Source organism: Sceloporus occidentalis, unplaced genomic scaffold, assembly GCF_023333645.1.
Source record: "Sceloporus occidentalis isolate IW3139 unplaced genomic scaffold, rSceOcc1.0.p SCAF_2, whole genome shotgun sequence".
NCBI lineage: Eukaryota > Metazoa > Chordata > Lepidosauria > Squamata > Phrynosomatidae > Sceloporus > Sceloporus occidentalis.
This window is the reverse complement of record NW_028316982.1, coordinates 261,288,404-261,310,460: the sequence shown is the minus strand read 5'-3', so window position 1 is coordinate 261,310,460 and position 22,057 is coordinate 261,288,404. Positions and strand designations below refer to the sequence as shown.

The window sequence follows — 22,057 nt, the reverse complement described above, 5'->3', positions numbered from 1 at the left end:
TTTATATGCTCAGCAACCCTACCCTGCACCTGGCTACCGTCATGGTGTGCACCCATCTATACAGGGCGCGCCAGGAGCCACGTGTGTGGCCTAAAAAGAACCCGTCGAGGAGCGGATTCTTTTTAGGCCTCCTGGAGGCCATGGCGTTTGGTTGCTGCAGTCTCCATCAGGGGCAGAAAGGGACGGCATCTTGCCACCCCTTTCTCCCAATCTGTACAGCCCCTATGTTTTGAAAACATGGACTGTATCCAGTTTTTCTCAGTTTGGCAGGAACAGTCCCAGTTAATCCTCTGCTATCCCACTTCCTCAGCTGCTTTTTAAAAGTCCCAGTTTCTCTCACCTCTTCTCACTTTTCCCCTTCCTCCTCACCTTACTTCAATTGTTGCAAACTGAGTTTGAAGTGCAGAAGTAGTTTGCACCCAGCTAATTCAGTTGGACTCGCAGAGGAGGGGCAGAATTTTCCATCTCTAAACTCAGTGCATAGATTCCAAGATTTCTCTGCTTAAAATAATAGTTTTATGTGTTCTTCTTCAGTAATAATTCTAGCCCTCTTTTTGCTTGGCCACACCTCTTAGATCACACTCTGATATGGATCAGCCAACATGTCCCAGTATTCCACTCTGAAATACTGGAGACTATGAAAGCCATGCCAGAAAGTTTTCATTGCTAGCACAATGGTTTGTATGCATTCATAAGCTGCTGCTCTTTTATGGGACATTTGAGTTGTTTTACAGTGTTTTATTGTCTTCAGAATGCAAGAGGTAATTCATTACTTCTTTGAGCCAATAGCCAGAAACAATAAGTGAGCAAACCAAGCAGGTCCCACTAAGAGAATCCCAAGTATTCTCTTGGGGTGCTGCCACACAGCAGAATTAATGTTATTTGACACCATTTTAACTGTCATGGCTCCATCCTATGGAATCCTGGGATTTGTAGCTTATTGTGGCATCAGAGCTGTCTGATAGAGAAGGTTAAATATCTCACAAAACGACAAATACCAGAATTCCATAGCATTGAACCATGACAGTTAAAGTGATGTCAAATTGCATTAATTCTGCAGCATAGCTGCAGCCTTACTCTGCTAACAAGCACCTGGTGTTATTCTGACCCAATATAGTTCCATCCTATGACTACCCAATGTTTCCTCCTGTTTGAAGTGGTCTTTGATGCAATAAATATTTCAACTCTTGCCTCAAGTGTTAGATTCATTAAGCAAATTAGCCAGTCATTTTCAAAATGCCATCTAAAGGACTTTAGGGTTAAGGACTTTATTTAAGCAGTAAGTGACACGGAAAACATTATTTATGTGAACACACAGCTACATGTCCACATAGTTCTTGCTTAGAAGATGATGTCAATGTTTCACCCTATGGTAATCTTCTGTTCCCATATGTCTAGGATTTTATCCCAAGGAAAGGATTTATAGGTGATATGGTGCATGCTGGACATTCTGGGAGAGGCATGGAGATGATCAAATGAACAGGAATGAAGCCAAATGCTCTGCCTTGGTTCACATATACTCCTTGTTGTTCTGTGCTCTTCTATCTAGTGATGTAAATTTTTCCCTTTATCCTTCCAATCGCTGAAGGGGGACAGGAAATGTTATTACTCTTTTTGCTCCTTTCTGGAGAGTAAGACAACATCAGGGTTGTCCTGCACAGAGAAGTTGAACAAATCCTGACATATCCCTGAAGAATGAGGAAACAGCTGACTTTCCCACCCTATCTCTTCTTGCAATTAGTGGTATGAACTATCAAACAATGTTTGATGGGTATAACTAGGAAGGGTGGCCTTTGTTTATTTTTAGAATGGAATTCCTTCTCCCCTTCCCCTCCTGCAGCCCAGTGAAGAAATTCAAATTGTCTTGATTGAGACACAATTAAAACGGGGACTATCAAGTTATCTAGGTGATCCTGATGTAGCTATGTATGTTTATGTAATGTCAGGTGCAGGTGAAAGAGACATACATGCATCTGCTTTCATGATCTGAAGTTACAATGGATCTTTCGGTGGTGAATGGAGAGAGCAATAAAACCCTCAGCAGTCTTTACCTTCCACAGTACCAAACAAGAACTGAATTTCTCTCTCTACCCCTTCTTCGTGCAACCAAGTGGAGTAACTGAAACTGACTTTACTGAAGCTCACACAATTAAAATGAATGTCTGGAGTCCTGTTATTTTTATTACTTAAGCAAAACCACACACACACACACATTCTGAACATTGAATTTCCCACTAAGTGTCTGCTGCATTATTATTATTTTTTTATGTATCTGCAAATTCACACACCTCTGTTGAGCACAAGGCAAACTTAAGCGCTCGTAAACACTTGAGCTAAGCATTGAGAAAAACAAAACCCCATACATTTAACAAACAGCAAGGAGCTTTTGTCACATCCCTATTTCTACCTCTTTTTTTCCTCTCTATTATCACCTTCGTTCAGAAGTGACATTTGCATGTTTCCTGGAGAATAAACCAGGAGAGGGCAGGGGGTTCGATATTACCTTGTAAAAAAAGATAATGATAAGAAGGATGAGGATGGGAGGAATCATTGGTTCATTTTGCCCAGTGTTGTCAAGTTTGATAGGCAGCAAAAGCTCTTCAGAATTTCAGAAAAGGTTCTTCCCTAGGCCACCTGGACATCCTTGATTTAACAATGAAGATGATGGTGGTGGTAATGGTGGTGACAGCAATGAGAGAAAACAGTAATGACATTGATAATCTCTGCATTACTGCTAGACTTCAGAAGATGCCCCATTTTGAGATGGAGCTTCTTGTAGCTCATCAGTGTCAAACAGTCTGTCAAACTAACCTTCAGAATCCCATCGATTCCAGTTTAATGTGACACACCGAAAGTCAAGTAAGAAAAAACAGACAACAAAATTCATCCACAATTATTTTTTCCCCGTTTAGAAGAAGATAGTGAGTAATGGAGGGCATTTCCTGGACAACATCAAGCAACCAATAATGTCTTAGGCCAGTCTTGCTCCTCTCCTGTCCTAACTTGCTGTTGTATTCAAGACAGCACATCTGCCTGTATTTCTTTCTGCACTGTGTGTGCATTTCTGGGGGAATTTTTGTATGTTTGTTTCCTGTTTCTGTCTTCTAAAAGAGAGGTATAAATGTGAGTTTATGTTTGTATGGAGTTTTGTACCATGGATGAAGGATTAGTCTCTTGTTTCCAGGAAAGCAATGAAAGTAATTTCCTTTAAGATATACAGGGGGGAAAGGGAGCAGGGGAAGAGGTTGAATGGTGATTGTACATAAAACCATATTCTCTATGTGAATGCAGATACACTAAGGAAGTAGATTCTCAGCTATTTAATCCTTGTGTGCAAGGATGAAAAGTTATGGCAGTTTTCTCCCTCTTGCAGGAGAAAATGGATATTGCTCATACAGTATTCTCCCTGTAGTGGAGAATTTATTCTGAGGAGGAAAAAAATGTGGGCTGAAATCCTTCATCAAACATGTAGCTGCAATGTCATGGCTCAGATCTGTCTCCTGATCTGTCCCCCAAAACCCACATTAAAAGGGGCAAGCTTAAGGAAGAGTTACCATAGGGTTTTCTTGGTAAGTTTCTATAGAGAGGGTTTGCCACTGCCATCCTTGGAGGATGTGAATGGTAATCTATGACGAAAACAATCTTTGTTTAAAGATTGCCAAAGACAGAGAGTCCACCACTCTCCAAGGCTGTCTATTCCACTGTTGTATACAGTGGTGCCTCGGGTTACGAAATTAATTCGTTCCGCTGTCAATTTCGTAACCCGAAAGGCTTTCGCAAGCCGAATCCCCATAGGCGCTAATGGGGAAAAGCCGCTTTTTGGTGCGAAATCGCGCCGAAAAGCACCAAAAGTTTTTTCGTATCCCGAAAAAACTTTCTTAACCCGAAACAGTTTTTTTAAATTAATTTTTTTCGTATCCTGAAAATTTCGTAACCTGGGTAATTCGTATCCCGAGGTACCACTGTAGTTCTTACTGTCAGGAAATTCTTCCTACTGTTTAGGTGGGATCACTTTTCTTTTAATTTAAATCTTTTGGTTTATGTCCTGGGGTACATTTACACTGTAGAAATAATGCAGTTTGACACCACTTTAACTGCCATGGCTCCACTCTACAGAATTCTGGGATGTGTAGTTTTGTGGGGCGCCACCACTGTTTGGCAGGGAAGGTTAAAGACCATGTAAAACTACAAATCCCAGGATTTCATAGGATGGAGCTACAGTACTTGAACTGGTGTCAAACCACATTATTTCTACAGTATAAATGCACTCCCACCTTGCATCCCCAGTCTCTGGAGCAGCAAAAAATAATTCACTCCATCTTCTACATGACATCTCCTCAGATCTCTAGACTAGGCACAGGGACATATTCCCACACTTACACCCAACCAACCACTTGGTTGCAGAGTGGGAGGAAGAGCTTTAGACTGCTTGCCCCAGGATGCATTTGGAGCTTCATCCTGTACTGCTGGGAACAATTCATCTGTATTCAGAAAACAAATAATTCCTAAAGAAATGTGTTATTACAACTAAATAAAGGGGAATAAAACATTTCAGTGTATAAATTTAATAGGAAATGGTGCATAATGCTAATCATGGTGGCAACTAGTCCCATGGGGCAACAGAAAAACTTGTGCATCTGAAACTGCTAAATTATGAGAATGGAAAGTAAAAATGGTAAACACAGAGCATATACAGTGATCCCGCCCACAAATAAAACAATATTGAAGGCTAGGAGCAAATATCAGAGCAATAAGGATCTCTTTTGAAATTACTGTATTAATTTATGACAAATAAACTTTTAACAACAAAAAGATAACACTGGTTTCTTCAAATCAGCATTTACAACAAGAACTACAAGAGCGAAAAGGCTTACCTTCATTTCAGTATTATCCGAACACATCTTCACTGATTGCCAGACTCTTAAAATGTGTATATATCATCAAATAAAGAAAGGAATGTCACAGACAGTAATTCTTTTTTCATTCTCTCTGTCCCCAAAATGTATAGACTCGTATATTGTCTAGTGTGTTGTGTTTATTTCAGTTATGTTTACTATTTCAGTATTTTTGTGTATGAAATAGTAATGATTATGGACTCTTCCGGTGGCATGGCCGTTCGTTAAGCACCTCAAGGAGACGGCTCCGCGAGGTGCTTGCCTTTTGCGGGGATAAGTCCGGCTGCGAGAGATAGCAGCGCCGGAATATTACCTCTGAAGTTGAGGAGAAACAGAGGGGCTCATTTACGCCACTCTCCGTGACCCTGGAGACCTCCCATTAACCCATCCGAATGGATGAAGAGTGAAGAACGGGTGAGAGTCGCGGGGCCGGGGAAGGCAGAGCAAGCCACGTCCGCAAAAAGGCAGCCTTTTTGGGCACAAGGATTGCCGCCACTTCTGCATTTTTAAAGGTACACTCAGCAACGCTAAGCAGCCCTCCCATTGCTAGATTGAAGACTTTCCGCTTAATGCCTCACGGACAATCTACTGGATAAATAGTTTTAAGGAAATTGAGCAATTAGAACTGCCGCTTCAAGGTGTAGCATATTAAAAGCGGCGCGATATCAGAGCAAAGCTGCTAGTGGAGAAATCTTTTTTACAGCTGAGCAGCGTATAGAGCTGAGGAGGCAAGCAGAGCGAAGAGGGAACAGAGGAAGGAGGGGTGGAAAGAGAGAAAGAAAAGGAGGAAGGAAGATACTGAAACAAAGTTGCAACGGAGGCCTCCCTAATAGACCTACACCTCTGACCTCTTTTGCTTGTTATTTAAAAAGCTCTCTGCCAACAAATGGATATTCTGTTGCATGAAGGATCCTGAACTTTATGGAAAAATTGGATGATTAGCTCCCTTGCAAGGTCTATGTTGTGAAGTGTTTTGAAATTTTTTGAGACTGCATTTTAATACCTTGAACTGGCTGGTTGAGACTGCTTGAATCATTAATATACTGTTCTAAAACTTTTGGGAGCATTTGGACGCTTGGAAGAGGGTCCTTTGAGAAAGCTTCTGATCTTCCCTCCTCTCATTATTGTTTTTCCTCCCTCTTTTATCTTCTTATGTTGGATGCCTGATTGGATACTTGCAGGACACAAGAAAACCAAGAAGCTTGGACGTTGGTAGCTATTATCCTCTAAATACACCAATCTATTCTGATTTAAGTTGAACTTATAAGTAAGATTTAAAGCTAAGTAGTAAAAGGGAATCTTTAGGGGGGAAAGCTCTTATAAAAATCTGGGCAAAAAGGCCTTTGGAGAAATAAAATATAGAGATTGGGGAACTTATTAATCTGGATGTAAGCTTTGGAGAATACAGGGTCTCATAGGTAAGAAGACTAATTGTCAATTGAGTAAAGAATATTGGAATTAAACAAATTATTGTTTGATTGTATAGTGGGGTGAATAGTTAAATTCTGTATAACTCTGCTAGGATTGAGTAATTTTTGTGGAAAAGTTTTCCATTGGGGGTATATATCTGGAAATAGAAGGTGCCTTTTTCTTTTCTCCTCTTTTTCCCTGAGTTTGCCTAATAAGGAAAAGTGATTCAAGTTTTGCCTCTAGTGGTAATAGGTATTATTTATATTACAGCCAATCTATTCAACCTTGAGAAGGAATCAACCCAAGGACGTCACAAACAAAATAAAGAGATAAAGCTCGGTAAAGCAAAGATTAAATACAGCTGCCACAGGATTGAAGTCTGAACAGAAAACTTAAGGAAATACTAAGGAGGCAGTGATAACAATCTCCTCACAGAAGAAAAGTCCCTTTTTGAAAACTTACCAATAGGGGGAAAAAAAAAAATCTTAAAAAAAAAAAACCTTAAATCATTTAAAACTTAAGTTAGGACTTAAGATCTCTGATACCCCCCTACATAAATTCAGATCAGGGAAAGTTAAAGGGAACTGAAAAATAATCTGTTGGGTAATTAGATATAGTAGTCTTTTAATATAAAAGTTGGAATACTCTCAAAATTAATAATTTGGAATAATATTTATGGAAATTAACTTACAGAGGTGAATAAAAATCTGTAGACAAATTCAGATATCCTTTTAAAAACTCATTAAAAACCCAACAAAATTAATGCTTACAAGGAAGATGGCGGCAAAAACAACAAACCAAAATCAGAGAAGAAACTCAGTGGAAATAGGAAGTAAAAATATGGACCAATTCTCTCAACTGATGGAAGCCATTAAGAAGTCACAAAAGGAACTGCAACATGAAATTAGGGAATCACGAGAAGAAATGACTCAGGAACTAAAGTCAGAGATCAAATTAATAAGACAGGATCTGGATAAGATCAACAAAGACGTGACTAAGATCACCGGGAAAATGGAAAAATTAGAATCGACGACAAAGAAATTGGAGAAGAAGGTAGAGGCCATTTCGATGACTCAAATAGAAGAACAAGAAATATCATTAAAAATGCAGCTGAAGCAGAGAGAACTATGCTTGAAGCTAAGGGGAGTCCCAGAACAGACAAATGAAAACTTATATGAATTTCTCACACCGATTTTAGCAAATTATGTGAATATGCCAATTCAACAATTTAGCTGGGAGATAGACCGTATGTATAGATTAAATTCTAAAGTGGCGAAAGAGAAAAAATTGCCGAGGGACATTGTGATATATTGGGTCCGTAAAAGAATCAAAGACGAGATCCTACAGAAAAATCACAAAACAAGATTGGTGATCCAAGGGAATGAGGTTCACGTTTATAAGGACATCCCCCCGAAAATTTTAAAGAGGAGGAAAGAATACAAATTCCTAACAGATTTGTTGAAGAAAAATCGAATTCCCTACAGGTGGGCGGAACTAAACGGTCTCTCGCTGATGTGGAGGCAAAAACGATATAACTTGCAAACAGTGGAAAAAGCACAAGATTTTTGGGAGAAGTACAAGAAAGATATAGAGGATACCAGTAAAGCAAGAGACGATGGAGAAGATGAAGAATTCCAAGAAGAGGAGGAAATGCAGACGGGGGAAGGAGTATCGGGGGAGGAGTTGGAACCCGAGACTGGAGATTTTGAGGATTTAAGTACAAAACTTCTTTTGGGAATAAATTAATTGGGTTGATTTATCTGATTGTAGACTTATATTTTTAATAAACTTGCTGAGACTATTTGGATTCATTCTTTCTCTTCTTGGAAAATAATAATAACTGAAGATGAAAACGATTACGTGGAACGTAAAGGGCCTGAACTCACCAATTAAGCGGAAGAAAATATTTCACACATTGGGGAAAGGGAATTATGGATTAATTTGCCTACAGGAAACACGCATCAAAGCAAAGGATAAAAATTTCCTAAAAGTTCAGAAATTGGGGAAGGAGTTTATCTCATCAGCTAAGAACAGGAAAAAAGGAGTAGTAATATATGCGGCAGAGCACCTAAATCCAAAGGAAATTATTAATGATCCGGATGGACATTATGTGGGAATAACCATTGAACAAGATAAAGAAAAGACTTTAGTAATAGGTGTCTATGGTCCCCAAACAAATAAAAAACAATTCTACAAAAGACTAAATTGTAAAATTAATGAATATGATTACATGAATGTGATGATGATGGGAGATTTTAATGGGGTCTGGGATCCAAAATTTGATAGAAAATCAGCTAAGAAAATTGAAAACAATCAGGGGAAATTACCCAGATCTTTCTTTAATTTAATACAGAATATGAACTTACAAGATGGATGGAGATACTTATATAAGGACAAACAGGGGTACACTTTTTATTCTGAGAGACACTATTCATTTTCCAGAATAGACATGTGTTTTATGACAAAATACTTAATCAATAAGGTGGTTAAGATTGAAATACTCCCGAGGATAAACTCGGACCATAATCCTTTGGTTATTGAGTTTAAGGAAAATGAGAGAAATTACAGTTGGAAATTAAGGGATGAGTTGCTACAGGAGAAGGAAGTTATCGAGTACATCAGGACAGTTATCTCCAATTATTTTAAAGAAAATAACAAAGAAGATACAAAAACTATAACAGTTTGGGAGGCGGCTAAGGCTGTGATTAGAGGACATTTAATACAGCAGAATTCCAGATTAAATAAGAAAAAACGAGAGAAATTATCTCAGTTAACAAAGACATTAAAAGAAAAAGAAACAAACTTGCAAAGGAAGCCAACAAATAAGAAGATAAGGGAGGATATAAAATTGATTCAGAAACAAATTGATCTGGTAAATACAACCGAAATTGGGGCTAATTTGAAAAAGGTAAAACAAAACACATTTGAACACTCAAATAAAATTGGGAGATGGCTAGCTACAAGATTAAAGGAGAAAAAACAGAGATTAACGATAACAGAAATTAGATCTAAAGAGGGGGTTATGATACAGAAAGATGGAATTAAGGAGGTCTTCCAGGAATATTATAAGGATCTGTACAAGGAACATCTAATACAAGGTAACAGTATTGGTGAATATTTGGACAAGATTAAATTTAGCAACCCTTCGGAAACACAGCTTAAATTGCTAAACGAGGACATAACTGCAGAAGAAATTATTGAGGCTGTTAAGAAATGTAAGGATGGTAAAGCACCAGGCCCTGACGGTTTCACGGCAAAATTTTATAAAACTTTTCTGGAGGAATTGATCCTTCCTCTGAAATTAACTATGAACGCTGTGATTAAGGAAGGAATTCCCCCATCGTGGAGAGAAACAAATATAGTGGTGATTCCAAAAGAAGGTAAAGATATAACAGACCCCAAAAACTTTAGGCCAATTTCTCTCCTTAATGTAGACTATAAAATTTTCTCGCACATTTTAGCCAACAGACTTAAAAAATGTATGCAAGAATGGATAGATGAGGATCAGAGAGGGTTTTTACCGGGAAGAGTCATGGGGGATAATTTAAGGATAATTTTGGATATTTTAGAATACTATCAACAACACAGGGATAAAAAATTGGCAATCTTATTTGCGGATTTTGAGAAGGCCTTTGACACAGTAAATTGGGAAACCCTAGGTAAAATAATTGAGAAAATGAAACTGGGAAATAAATTTGAGACATGGATAAGGGAGATTTATAAAAATCAACGGGGAAAGATATGTGTAAATGGGCAAAGCTCCCAAGTTTTTCAAATCGAGAGGGGTACCCGTCAAGGGTGCCCTCTCTCCCCCTTACTATTTCTCTTAGTGATCGAGTTACTAATTAAATCTATTAAAGAAGATAAGGAAATTAAAGGTTTGAGAATTAAGAAAAATAACTATAAAGTCAGGGCGTATGCAGATGATCTGGCAGTAATATTGGACGATCCAAATGAAAGTGCAGAATATCTGATAAAACGGATAAAAGAATTCGGAGACATAACAGGATGTAGATTAAATATAGAAAAATCTCTCTTCCTTACTAAAAATCTATCCAATTCAGAAGAAATGGAATTAATTAGCCTAACGGGAATAAATATTCGGAAATCAGTAAGATACTTAGGTATTCACTTAACTAACAAAAACATAAACTTATTCGAAAAAAACTATAAAGTTCTTTGGGAAGAAATAAAGAAAACTCTTTGCAGATGGAGCCGATTAAAACTATCATTTTTAGGAAAGATCTCAGCAATAAAAATGACAATATTACCTAAAATAATGTTTCTCTATCAAATGATACCCATCTCAATTTCAAGAAAAACATTTATGAATTGGAACAGAGAAATATCATCTTTTTTATGGGAAGGGAAGAAACCACATGCTCGACTTAAAATTTTACAAGACACAAAACAGAGAGGGGGGTTAGGGATTCCAAATTTAGAACTTTACTACGATGCATGTTGCCTTACATGGATAAGGGAATGGATAACATTGAAAGATTGTAAATTATTAACACTAGAAGGCGAAGGCCTAAGATATGGATGGCATGCTTATCTTGCGTACGAAAAAGAAAGTGTGAATAAAATTTTTAATTGTCACTGTATTAGGAAATCACTTTTAGATGTCTGGAAAAGGTATAAGAAAAGATTAATGATAAAATTACCAAATTGGGTCTCCCCTCAGGAGGCCTTTCAAAGGAGAGAAATGTTACAAGATGAAAATTGGCTTACATATAAATTATTACTAAAAACATCTGGAGAAAAGACAAAGTTAAAATCAATGGAGGAACTGGCCAAAGAAGGGTATGAGATACATTGGTTTCCTTATAGGCAAATTATGGAAAGATGGCAAACGGATAAGAGAAAAATTGGATTTGTAAATAAAAACAACGAACCCGAAGTATTTAAAATCATTACATCATATTCAAAGGGTACCATTGGAAAATTATACAATTTGTTATTACAAGAGAATTTAGAAACTGAGGTGGTTAAAGACGTCATGGTCAGATGGGCAAAAAATGTAGGACATAATTTGGAGTTAGCAAAATGGGTAAAAACATGGTGTAATGTCCCCAAATATTCGGCTTCACAAAGGATGCGAGAAAATTATTATAAAGTATATCTGCGCTGGTACCTAACACCTGAAAAAATTTCGAAAATATACAAGAACAGTTCTCCCATTTGTTGGAAATGCAAAAAAGAACAGGGCACCTTCTTCCACTGTTGGTGGTCATGTGAAAAAATAGGGAAGTTCTGGGATGGTAAATAAAACTTTGTCAGAAATGCTGAATATTACATTACAAAAACATCCAGAATTATACCTGTTGAATATAATGGATGATGTGTTAGAAAAGAAATACGGTAAAATTCTTTTTTACGCAACTACTCTAGCAAGGATATCCCTGGCAAGATGGTGGAAGACTGAAAAAATTCCCGAAAGAAGTGAATGGTTAGAGAGTTTGTACGACGCAGTCGAAATGGACAGGCTGACTTTAATTTTAAGAGGAGAGACATTAAACGAAGTAGACCAAACATGGGGGAAAGTACTTGATTATCTTAAAGAGATTGGGAACACATAACAAACCTACAAAACAGGTAACCACAAATAGATGAACTGTAATGGAGTTAGATATCGCGAGGGAGAAATAATTGAAATTAAATAGGTCTTAGCAAGCAGGATCTGATTTGCGCAATTTCCACAAAATAGTTGAATTTGTTTTAAGTCTCCAAGAAGTAAGTGCTGGCTCAAAAAGAAAATAAAATGAAAGTCTAGACTTTATACAGGACAAAACAACTAGCAAGAAGGGAGAGGAGGAAGTTGTATGAATGGATAGAAGAAAGAAGGTTTTAGTATGTTGTAGAAGGTTAGAGTATGTAGGAAGGTTAGCGGAATAGAAACTAGCAGGTGGAGATACGGATGAGGAGGTGAAGTAAGGAGAGATGTAGGAAGAATGGGTTAGGATGAGTGAAATATTTGAAGGTAGAAGGGAAAAGAAAGGAAGGAATTGCATGGAAGGGAAGATAGGATGAGAAGTAAGAATATAGGGTAAAGGGGGGTGTAAGGTTGATTTGAAGGAGTAAATGTCTACGTATTTATGGTAAATATCAATGTTATGATGTCGTAATGATGTATGTATGTTTATATGTTTATATGTGAAAGGTGTATGTTTGTTTGAATGTGCAATAAAGCTTTAATAAAAAAAAAAAAAAGAAATAGTAATGATTATAATAATGAATATGATAATAATAATGAAATTCAAGGTTCAAGTCAAGGCAACAATACGTTAACCAGGAACATGGTATGTATATTCTGAACCCAGAACATGGTATATTTACTGCCATTTGGAACATCAGAATATCACACATGTATAAAGGGGAAAAACGCCTTCCCTTACCTTCAGTATGTACAGCAGATACATAGGTCCAGTTGTATCTCTTGACAATGTCCACCATAGCTCGAGCCTGTTGTGCATCTGAGGGTACCACTCTCATGAAATATTTGAACAAGGTCTTGTCACTTAAGTCCATGCTTGTGGCTGAGTAGGCAATCTGAGGTATGTTGAAAAGCTGCAACAGATTTTGCACCTGAATTGCCACTGAACTGGACCCAGGTCCAATGACACCAACGATGGGCTTCTTGGAGTGGAAAGAAGATGACGATCCATCCACACACTTCATCAGTCCTTGCTCTTCTTCTGCTGAGATGAGAGAGTCCCGGATGAACTCAATGCTTTGCTCAAGTGCAACTGCTGAATGCCAGCATGAATCCCTGATCTCACAGCCTAGAGTTATATTGGGCAACAGCGTCTGGTTTTGATTAATCCTATCTAGGGTATGAAGCATTGCCTCTACTCTCTGGATTCCATATTGCTCTCTCACCTCTCCACATTTCCTCTCGTGGACCTTGTCAACGGATGGCTGGTGGTGGACAGAGAACAGAGCTCCAATGATAATGTCGCCAGGCATGTGGGCCACCACTCTTCTCTCACTGGACTGTGCAGAAACCAAAAGACCAAAGTTCCCACAGACATCTTCCTTCAATAACAATATAATAAGCAGAAGGAGCATTTTAGGAAATGGTTTAAGCCAGTACAGGAACCATGATGGGATGACAAGGTGAAAGTGTCATTAAAAAGTGATGAAAAAGTCTTTTGGAGGAAACAAAGCAATCAGATGAAGGCTCAACTGGATGTTTCCAAACATTTTCTACAGGATGTCTACCATCTTCAGATCTGTTTAGCAGGGAGGATGTAACCATTGTCTTCACAACCTGGAAGGGAGAGATGATAGAGACATGTGTTTTGTTTGTTTTTCAAAAAGCAATCTGTTTGTCTATCTAGGACAAGAATGAGCAACTGTGGGAGGCTAAAAGGCCTAATTCGCACCCCCATACAGAGTGTCACATCTCCACCCCAATTGTCTAAAATTTAAAAAGTTCCCAAATGCCACAAACAACCTTCTAGAGCAATGGTTTCCAAACTTTGGTCCTCCAGATGTTTTGAACATCAGGTCCCAGAATTTCTGACTGTTGGCCAAGCTGGCTAGGGTTTCTGGAACCTGAAGTCTAAAACTGCATTAATTCTGCAATGCAGATGCAGCCAGGGTGACTGCTGAACAACTCAAAGTAAGGCTGCATCTATGCTGCAGAAATGATGCAGTTTTACACTGCTTTAATTGCCATGGCTCAATGCTATGGAATTCTGGGATTTGTGAGACACTTAGAAGATTATCGCATATCGTTCTCAGAACGTTCTGAGACGGAACGTTCTGGGAACGGATATTACCGCATTGAGGAAAGTGGAACGTGATGGGAACATGATGAGAATGGATTTTACCACACAGCGCATCCCTTTTTCTTGAGAACGTTCCTAGAACGTTTTGCTGTAGCGCATGCGTATTTTGTTTGGAGGACTGTAAGGAACTGGGAAGATTCGGTTTCTGCCCCTCTGAATGCCTCTGGAAGCAAGTGCCCACTACAAATACCTCAATCTGGGTATTTAGCCCCGGAAGCCATTGCACTCTTTAAACCGGTTTGAAAGGCAGAGTCCTCTGCTGTCACTCCAGTTCCCCTTTTTTGCAGCTTGTCATTCTTTGCCTCCTGTGTGTGTACATGTATTGTGTGCCTTCAGATTGTGAGCTTCCTTCCCCGCTTTAACTCTTGTCTGGCTCTTTGCTATGGAATTCTGGGAGTTGTTTGCTTGCTTTTGTGTGGCGCTCCAAACAGAGGAGCTTTTGTGGGTTCCCTCCTGGAGGGAAGGAGGAGAGGGTCCTGGGCATCCCTGGCATCCCTGCCTCCCGCAGGCTGACGGCACAGGAGCCCTGCTGGACACGACACCAGAGGCCCCCGCAGAAGCAGCTAGACCCTCTTCCTCTTACTCTCTGCCCTGGTCCCTTCCTTCCCTTCCTTCTCTCTTTTCCCTCTGTTTTGCCCTCCTCCTTCACTCTCTTTCTCACTGTTTATCCTTCCTTCTCTCTCCCTCTTTCCATTTTCTCCTTCCCTCTCTCTTTCTCTCTCTTTCCCTCCTTTCCTCTTCTCTCCCTTGTCCCACCTTCCCTCCCTTTTTTCTTCCTTCCCTCCCTCCTTCTTTCCCCCCTCACACAAACGCGCACACACACACACACACACACACACACACACACACCTTCTCTCACTGCAGTCTCTCGCCTGGCTGCCTCCCTGCCTGTCATTCTTTCAGCCAATCTGGAGATGGAGGAATGAGAGAACGGATTTGAGAACGGAAGAATACTGCACAGACCTCTTGTGGAACGTTCTGAGAACGTTACAGGCCGCTGGGAACACATCTAATCCGTCCCCTCCCTGGAACACATGTGGAACACATTGGGAATGTTCTGGGAACCCGATGGGAAGACATACATGTGGTATACTTAAATGCGTTCCATTCCCATCGGGTTCCCAGAACATTCTCAGGACGCAGTGCGGTATTCTCACCAGCCTTCTTTGTCAGCCAGCTCTGCTATCCCAACAAACTATAGATCCCAAGATTCCACAGGATGGAGCCATGACAGTTAAAGAAGTGTCAAACTGTATTTCATCTGCATGGAAGTTTTGTATGATCTCTACATTCGCACCTATACACATAAATAAGTCTATGCCAACAATGTGAAAACCTGTGCTGTCTTTTTTGACCACATGGAAGTAGCTTCCTTAACAAGTGCAAGGTCTTTACAATGATCCCTAAACAGATTACTGCTTCCAACAATGTAGCTATTCTGACTTTGCAAGGAAGTCATTCCTACAAAAGCTCACTATGAATGGTCATGCATTGGAAGAGTTGGTCTTTCCAGCCATGTTTTTCAACAAATCTGGTGTGCGAGTGAGCTATGCCTAGTTTAATTACAGTACAATCTGTTTTCTTCTCTTACAGCTCTTAACTACTTATTGTTGGTCTCTGAAGGCAATTCAACATCCTTGGCAAACAATTACGCATTGAAAGTGCCTTCCTGAAATATAATAGGCTTTATCAAGCCCTTTATCCTGAGTAGAATGGTCTCTTCTCTTCCCCTGATCCCAAGAGAGTCTTTTTAACTGAGAACCTTACTATGGCTTTGACCTAGAAATGAAACTATTGTCACTGCAGTGGCAGCTGGTGGCTTCCATGCCAGTTAGCAGTAAATCCATTCCAGATTTTAAACCAAACTTTAACCTATTCCCAGGTTAGAGGAGGGGGGGGGAGAGATCCTTTAAAGTACTACCAAAATCCTGCAGTGGATTCGTTGTCCCACTGGCATGGGAGCTGAAAACCACCACTTTGCCTTATGCAGAGGCTCTGTGAGATCACTGTTGCTGTTGTGAATTGTTGTAAAGCTGATTTTGATCTATGTTGACTGTAACAATGAGAGACCTCCAAGTCACCCTGTCATCAACAGACCGGCTCAGGTCTTGCAGACTCAGGGCCATGGCCTACTTGATTGACTCTATCTACCTGTAAACTGGTCTTCCTCTTTTCCTATTGCCTTCTACCTTCCCAAGTATCATTGCCTTTTCTAGTGAGTCATGTCTTCTCACAATGTGTCTAATGTATAACAGTCTCTCTTTAGTCATCTTGTTTTCAGCCTTGTCTGCATCAGCCAGGTTACTCTGGGGGCAGCCTGGAGTATCCCAGCCCCAGACTTGCCCTGACTTCCCCCCATTACCTGGCCCTCCATTTCAACATTGGCAGTCTATTTGAAACATGTTCTGCAGAGCCATCTGGTGCATCTGCTGCAGCCAGAAATCATTTTACTCTGAAGTCAGAACAAGGCACCCAGCAACTATCACACAGCTGGGAACCTGATTCTGGCTTCAGACTGGAAGCAGTGGTAGATGCACCAGGCAGCTCAGCAGAGTGTCTTTCAAACAACCACCTGGAATAGAGGGTCTTCCCGGAAGATCCAGAGCAAAACGTAACATTTAATAATTCATTTTAAAGGGGATATACCCCATGCCTTGTGCTGAACTTCTCATATGTTCTCTGGCCTATTTGCACGAGAACCAGGGTTTGAGCTGTATCTCATCTGGTCTCCCCATGGAGAGAATAGGGAGAAGTCATTGTATTTGGCCTGTGTTTGCTTGATTTCTTCTGTTCTTGTTGTTGTGTGCTTTCAAATCATTACTGAACTATGGTAACCCTAGCGAATTTATCATGGGATTTTATTGGCAAGATTAGTTCAGAGGAGGTTTGCCATTGCCTTCCCCTGAGGCTGAGAGCATGTGACTTGTTCCAGGTCACCCAGTGGGTTTCATGGCCAAGCAGGGAATTGAACTCTTTGTTCTAGCACCCATTTATTTCTCTTTTTAGCAGTCCATGGTATCCATAGAACTCTCTTCCAGCACCACATCTCAAATGAGCTGATTTTCTTCCTATCAGCTTTCATGAGCTTTCACAACCAAACATAAAAATGAGAAATACAATGGCATGGACAATCCTAACTTGGGTATTCAGTGGTATTATTTCTTGCCAGCATTTTGGAGGGGGAACTAATGAAAAAGAAAGGATTTAGTGTACTTTGCAAGGGATGTAGTCTAGGGGAAGGGAAATTGGCCCCCATCCCCATACAGCTGCCCACCGTTCAGTTAGACTGAAATCTAGAAAGAGTTACATTTGAAAGCGGGATAATGGAAAAGTAGCAGATTTCCTCATCCCTGTCTGGACATGTCATGACATTCTTGCAAACAAGCTTGTAAAATGTGGGCTAGACAAGGCAACTGTTATGTGGATTTGTAATTGGTTGACCGGACGAACCCAAAGGGTGCTCAACAATGGCACCTTTTCATCCTGGAGAGAAGTGACCAGTGGGGTCCCACAGAGGTCTGTCCTTGGCCCAGTACTGTTCAATTTGCAGATGACACCAAATTAGGAGGAATAGCTAATACTCCAGAGGACAGGATCAAAATTCAAAATGACCTGAATAGACTAGAAAGCTGGGCAACAGCTAACAAAATGAATTTCAACAGGGAGAAATGTAAGGTACAGCACTTAGGGTGAAAAAATGAAATGCACAGATATAGGATGGGGGACACCTGGCTTAAGGAGACAACATGTGAAAGGGATCTAGGAGTCCAAGTAGACCACAAGTTGAACATGAGTCAACAGTGCGATGTGGCAGCTAACAAGGCCAATGCGATTTTAGGCTGCATCAATAGAAGTATAGTGTCTAGATCAAGGGAAGTAGTAGTGCCACTCTATTCTGCTCTGGTCAGGCCCCACCTGGAATATTGTGTCCAGTTCTGAGCGCCACAATTCAAAAAGGACATTGAGAAACTGGAGCATGTCCAAAGGAGGGCAACTAAAATGGTGAAAGGTCTGGAAACCACGCCCTATGCGGAACAACTTAGGGAGCTGGGGATGTTTAGTCTGGAGAAAAGAAGGTTAAGAGGTGATATGATAGCTCTGTTTAAATATTTGAAGGGATGTCATATTGAGGGGGGAGCAAGCTTGTTTTCTGCTGCTCCAGAGACTAGGACCCGGAGCAATGGATGCAAGCTGCCGGAAAAGAGATTCCACCTCAACATTAGGAGGAACTTCCTGACAGTAAGGGCTGTTCGACAGTGGAACACACTCCCTCGGAGTGCAGTGGAGTCTCCCTCCTTGGAGGTCTTCAAAGGGAGGCTGGATGGCCATCTGTCGGGGCTGCTTTGATTTGGATTTCCTGCATGGCAGGGGGTTGGACTGGATGGCCCTTGTGGTCTCTTCCAACTCTATGATTCTATGATTCTATGATTCTATGGAACATCAATGAGTGGATGAATGCATATTGCAGACTGGCTACAGAGTATTCCTTGCCCAAGAAAACTCTATGGAACATCTAGGGTCACCTTAAGCCAATGGGCAACTTGAAGGCAGATACACACAAATCATTTGTGTAGAGATTGATATACCCTGGCTCTGTTACTTTGCATCCCAGATAACATCAGTCATCATCAACATCATCACTTTCACCTCCACCACAGTGGGACCATTTTGCTTTAGCCTGCTTCCAGTTTTCTATTAAATGTCAAGTTCTTCTCATCCCAGGTTTGAATACATTAGTGAATATTGGTAAATGCTTCAAAATTATACTGAAACAAAGCTGACATACACACAGAGAGGCTGGATTCCAATTTTATAGTTCTTTCCAACATGGACAGTATCCCACCCCATCCCCACAAGAACCCTCCACTGCCCCCTAAATATGTTTTTCTCTTCAGTTCATCTCAAAATGGTGACAGTGAGAGGAACAAATACCTAAAGGTTAAAAGGACAGTTGGGCAGTTTAATGATTACAGCACAACATGGCTAAAGCGAACTAGGGATAAAGAGGAACAATGGGATTGTGAAAGATTAACCAGAACTGTGGAAACTTGCCTGGAAGGCAGGAAGACAGGAATTAATCAATAAATTGGTTCTGGAAATTAAGAAATGTTAAAAGGTAACTTGAAGAAAGGATGTTGCTAAAACTATGCATTTTTGAATGTATAAAAGGCTTGAAGAAAGGCAATGGGGGGTGACAGTCTTGGAATTGCCATTGAGGCAGCTGTCACCCCGTACGGATAATAAAGATGTGCTTATTTTGAGCTAAAGTTGGACTCTGGATTCTCTTTGTTGCTGGGTGCTCCAAGGACCCTTCCGGCATAGGTTGGGAGGGCTTGATACCCTCCCCCTTCATTTTCTGGTGCGTTGGCCGGGAAGTGGAGCACCCTTGCCTGAGAGTTTCAGAGGAAGGTGTTAGCCTCACCCAGCTGGCACGACCCCGGCGGACGACGGTGACTGCTGTACGACGAGAGGGGCCCCACTTCTACTTGACTGTTGGCAGCTCTCCCGCCGTCCTACGAGGACGTCTCAGCCAGAGGTGCCGACCTTTCAAGTGGCCAAAATAACCGCATAAAAAGGGAAGACCAGCGCGCTGGAGGAGGCAAGTATTAGTGCACATTGAAAAGGGAAATATTGTTGGGAGGCTTTTGTGTGTTGAGTGAGTGATTTTATAAGCCTATCACGATTCCTGTGAGCCTGCCGTCTGCGCAACCGGGGGCCCAGGCTGGTGGGTTGTGAGTCAAGCAGCTACTCCCCCATTTCCTTCAGTAGCTGTGAATCCCTGTTTTCCCTGTGTGTCTGTTGATTTTGTACCGCGGTTGGGTTATAGTAAAAGAAAAGTCTAGACTATAGATTTGGAGGGATATAAAACCTCAGGAGCAATTGCATAGGAAGTCGGACTAGGTGAGGGTGCCCCAAGACCCTAGTTTCCGCAGTGGGGGGGGGAGGACAGTCAAGAGGAAAGACTCCCCCAGAGAAAACAGTAGAAAACAGTTGTTAAGACAGGCTAGTGAGGGTGGGTGCCTCCACCCAAGACCTAGTCTGCAATAAGACAGACTAAATGTAGTCTGCAATGGAAAAAAGAAAAAGAAAAGAAAAGAAAAAAAAAGAAAAAGAAAAAAAGGGTTCAAAAAGGCAAGACGTCTTTGGATTGTATGCTAGCAAACTTTGGAGAAAAACACTTTTCGGCAGGCACCGAAAAGCAGGGAAGTTGAAAAAAAACAAACCCAAAACCCTTTTGTATGTTAGAATGGCCACTTTTCCCTTTAGATTCCCCCTGGCCAGCTATTGTGTCCTTGGACCTAGAACTTATAAGGAAAGTGTTAGCCTTTACAGCAAAGTACCAATCCAGATCAATGCTACTACAATGCTACTACAATGGTACAATGTTGTAAAAGAAAATCTGCCATGGATAATGTTGCATGGTAGTTAAAACAGAAAAACCTAAAAGTAAAAAGACAGGAACCAACCCCTTTTTACTGGACTCTGGCAGACAAACCTACCCAACCTTACCTAAGGAGGAGGCTATAAGACAATTACCATCAACAGATGATAAACTACTAATCTGTTTCAATGAAGATGCTATGCCACCATTAGAAGGAAAGAGGATGATCCTGATAGAATAAATCCCAAACCAAACAAAAGGAAGGAGGAAAACAAGCAGGAGTTTTTTTTCCCCTTAGAGTAGTCACTCAAATGGTTCCAGTTGGAATAACAGAGAAAGGCATTCCAAGTTATACTATTCAAAGTACTTATCAACATGTACTGTTCACCAGTAGTGATTTATTAAACTGGAAAGTAACCAGATCCCCATGGTCGGAAGATCCTACTGGAATGACCACTTTAATTGAAGGCATCATGGGCACCCATATGCCCACCTGGCTTGATATCCAACAATTGTTAAATGTTTTATAAAGTCTGGAAGAGAAAACCATGGCATCAACTCAAGCCAGAGAAAAAGTAGGAAAAGACTATACCAGACCAGAAGAAAATAAGACCCCTTTTGTCAACCTATTGGAAGAGACTAAAGTTTATAAAAGCCATTGAATAGCCCATAAGTTCTAAAATGCTCCTAGATGCCCAGAACCTTTGAAATAGACTTTGCCTGAAATTAGAAATTGGCGATGAAATTTGAAAAAGCCTATGTCCGTTTGCTCTGAGGACTGTGTTTAAAAATTTTTAAAGGAGCAAACAGAAGATAAACCCAGGAGCATGGGCAGAAAAAAAGAAGATTAAAAGCCTGGAGTGTTTAAAATGAAAAATGAAAGATGGGTGTTAGAATAATTTAAAAACACCCAAATGGACTGTGTATCATATAAGAAGAAAAATCACATTAATGAAATACCAGTTTGTGTGAAAAACACTCCTGTTAAAGAAAAATATAATCCCAATCTGTGTGAGTTTAAAGGGAATATTATTTATTTATAAAGCACTGTAAAGTTACACAGTGCTATAAACTATAATACATACAATGTACAAACAACAAACTTCCACAGATTGAGTTAGAAAACACAGAACCTAAAGTAACAAAGACAAGCTTGAGATTTGGTTGTGAAAGCAGCAGAACAACCACATTTAAAGGGAAAGAGTTATTACTCACAAGAAGCCTTTGGATTGAGGGAATCCAACTTGAAGATGAGTGTATGCATAAGAATCCTGAGAGAGGAATCCTGAGATATAATAAATCCATTATGCAGAGGACAACAAAATAAAACCAGTGGAATAGGACTGCTAACAGCTTTTGCAAAACCTTACTGAGCAATTTAAAAAGGAAAAGTTTCCTTCTAGAGAGCGAAGGCTTTCTTTTTTTTTTCTCCTGCCCCCCTTTATTCTTGCCATGGAGGATGAAAAAAAAATACTTTCAGTTCCTCAAGGCAAGGCCAGAGATAAGACACTGTGTGCACTACAGAGAGAACAAAGAGTTTGCTTTAAGAAAGTTTGAGGAAGAGACAGAGTTCTTGC

General features: G+C 40.3%; 1 protein-coding gene across 4 annotated transcripts in view; it reads right to left on the bottom strand.

Moving 5' to 3' along the window:
- LOC149320071 (metabotropic glutamate receptor 5) overlaps nucleotides 1-22,057 on the bottom strand; it is a 324,541-nt gene that overhangs the window by 270,568 nt on the left and 31,916 nt on the right. For all 4 annotated transcript variants that reach the window (XM_089512865.1, XM_089512869.1, XM_089512868.1 and 1 more), the window contains exon 2: nucleotides 12,701-13,575. In XM_089512865.1, the coding sequence (XP_089368991.1) occupies nucleotides 12,701-13,373 (673 nt within the window). In that variant the 5' untranslated portion in view covers nucleotides 13,374-13,575. The remainder of the gene's footprint in view (nucleotides 1-12,700; nucleotides 13,576-22,057) is intronic.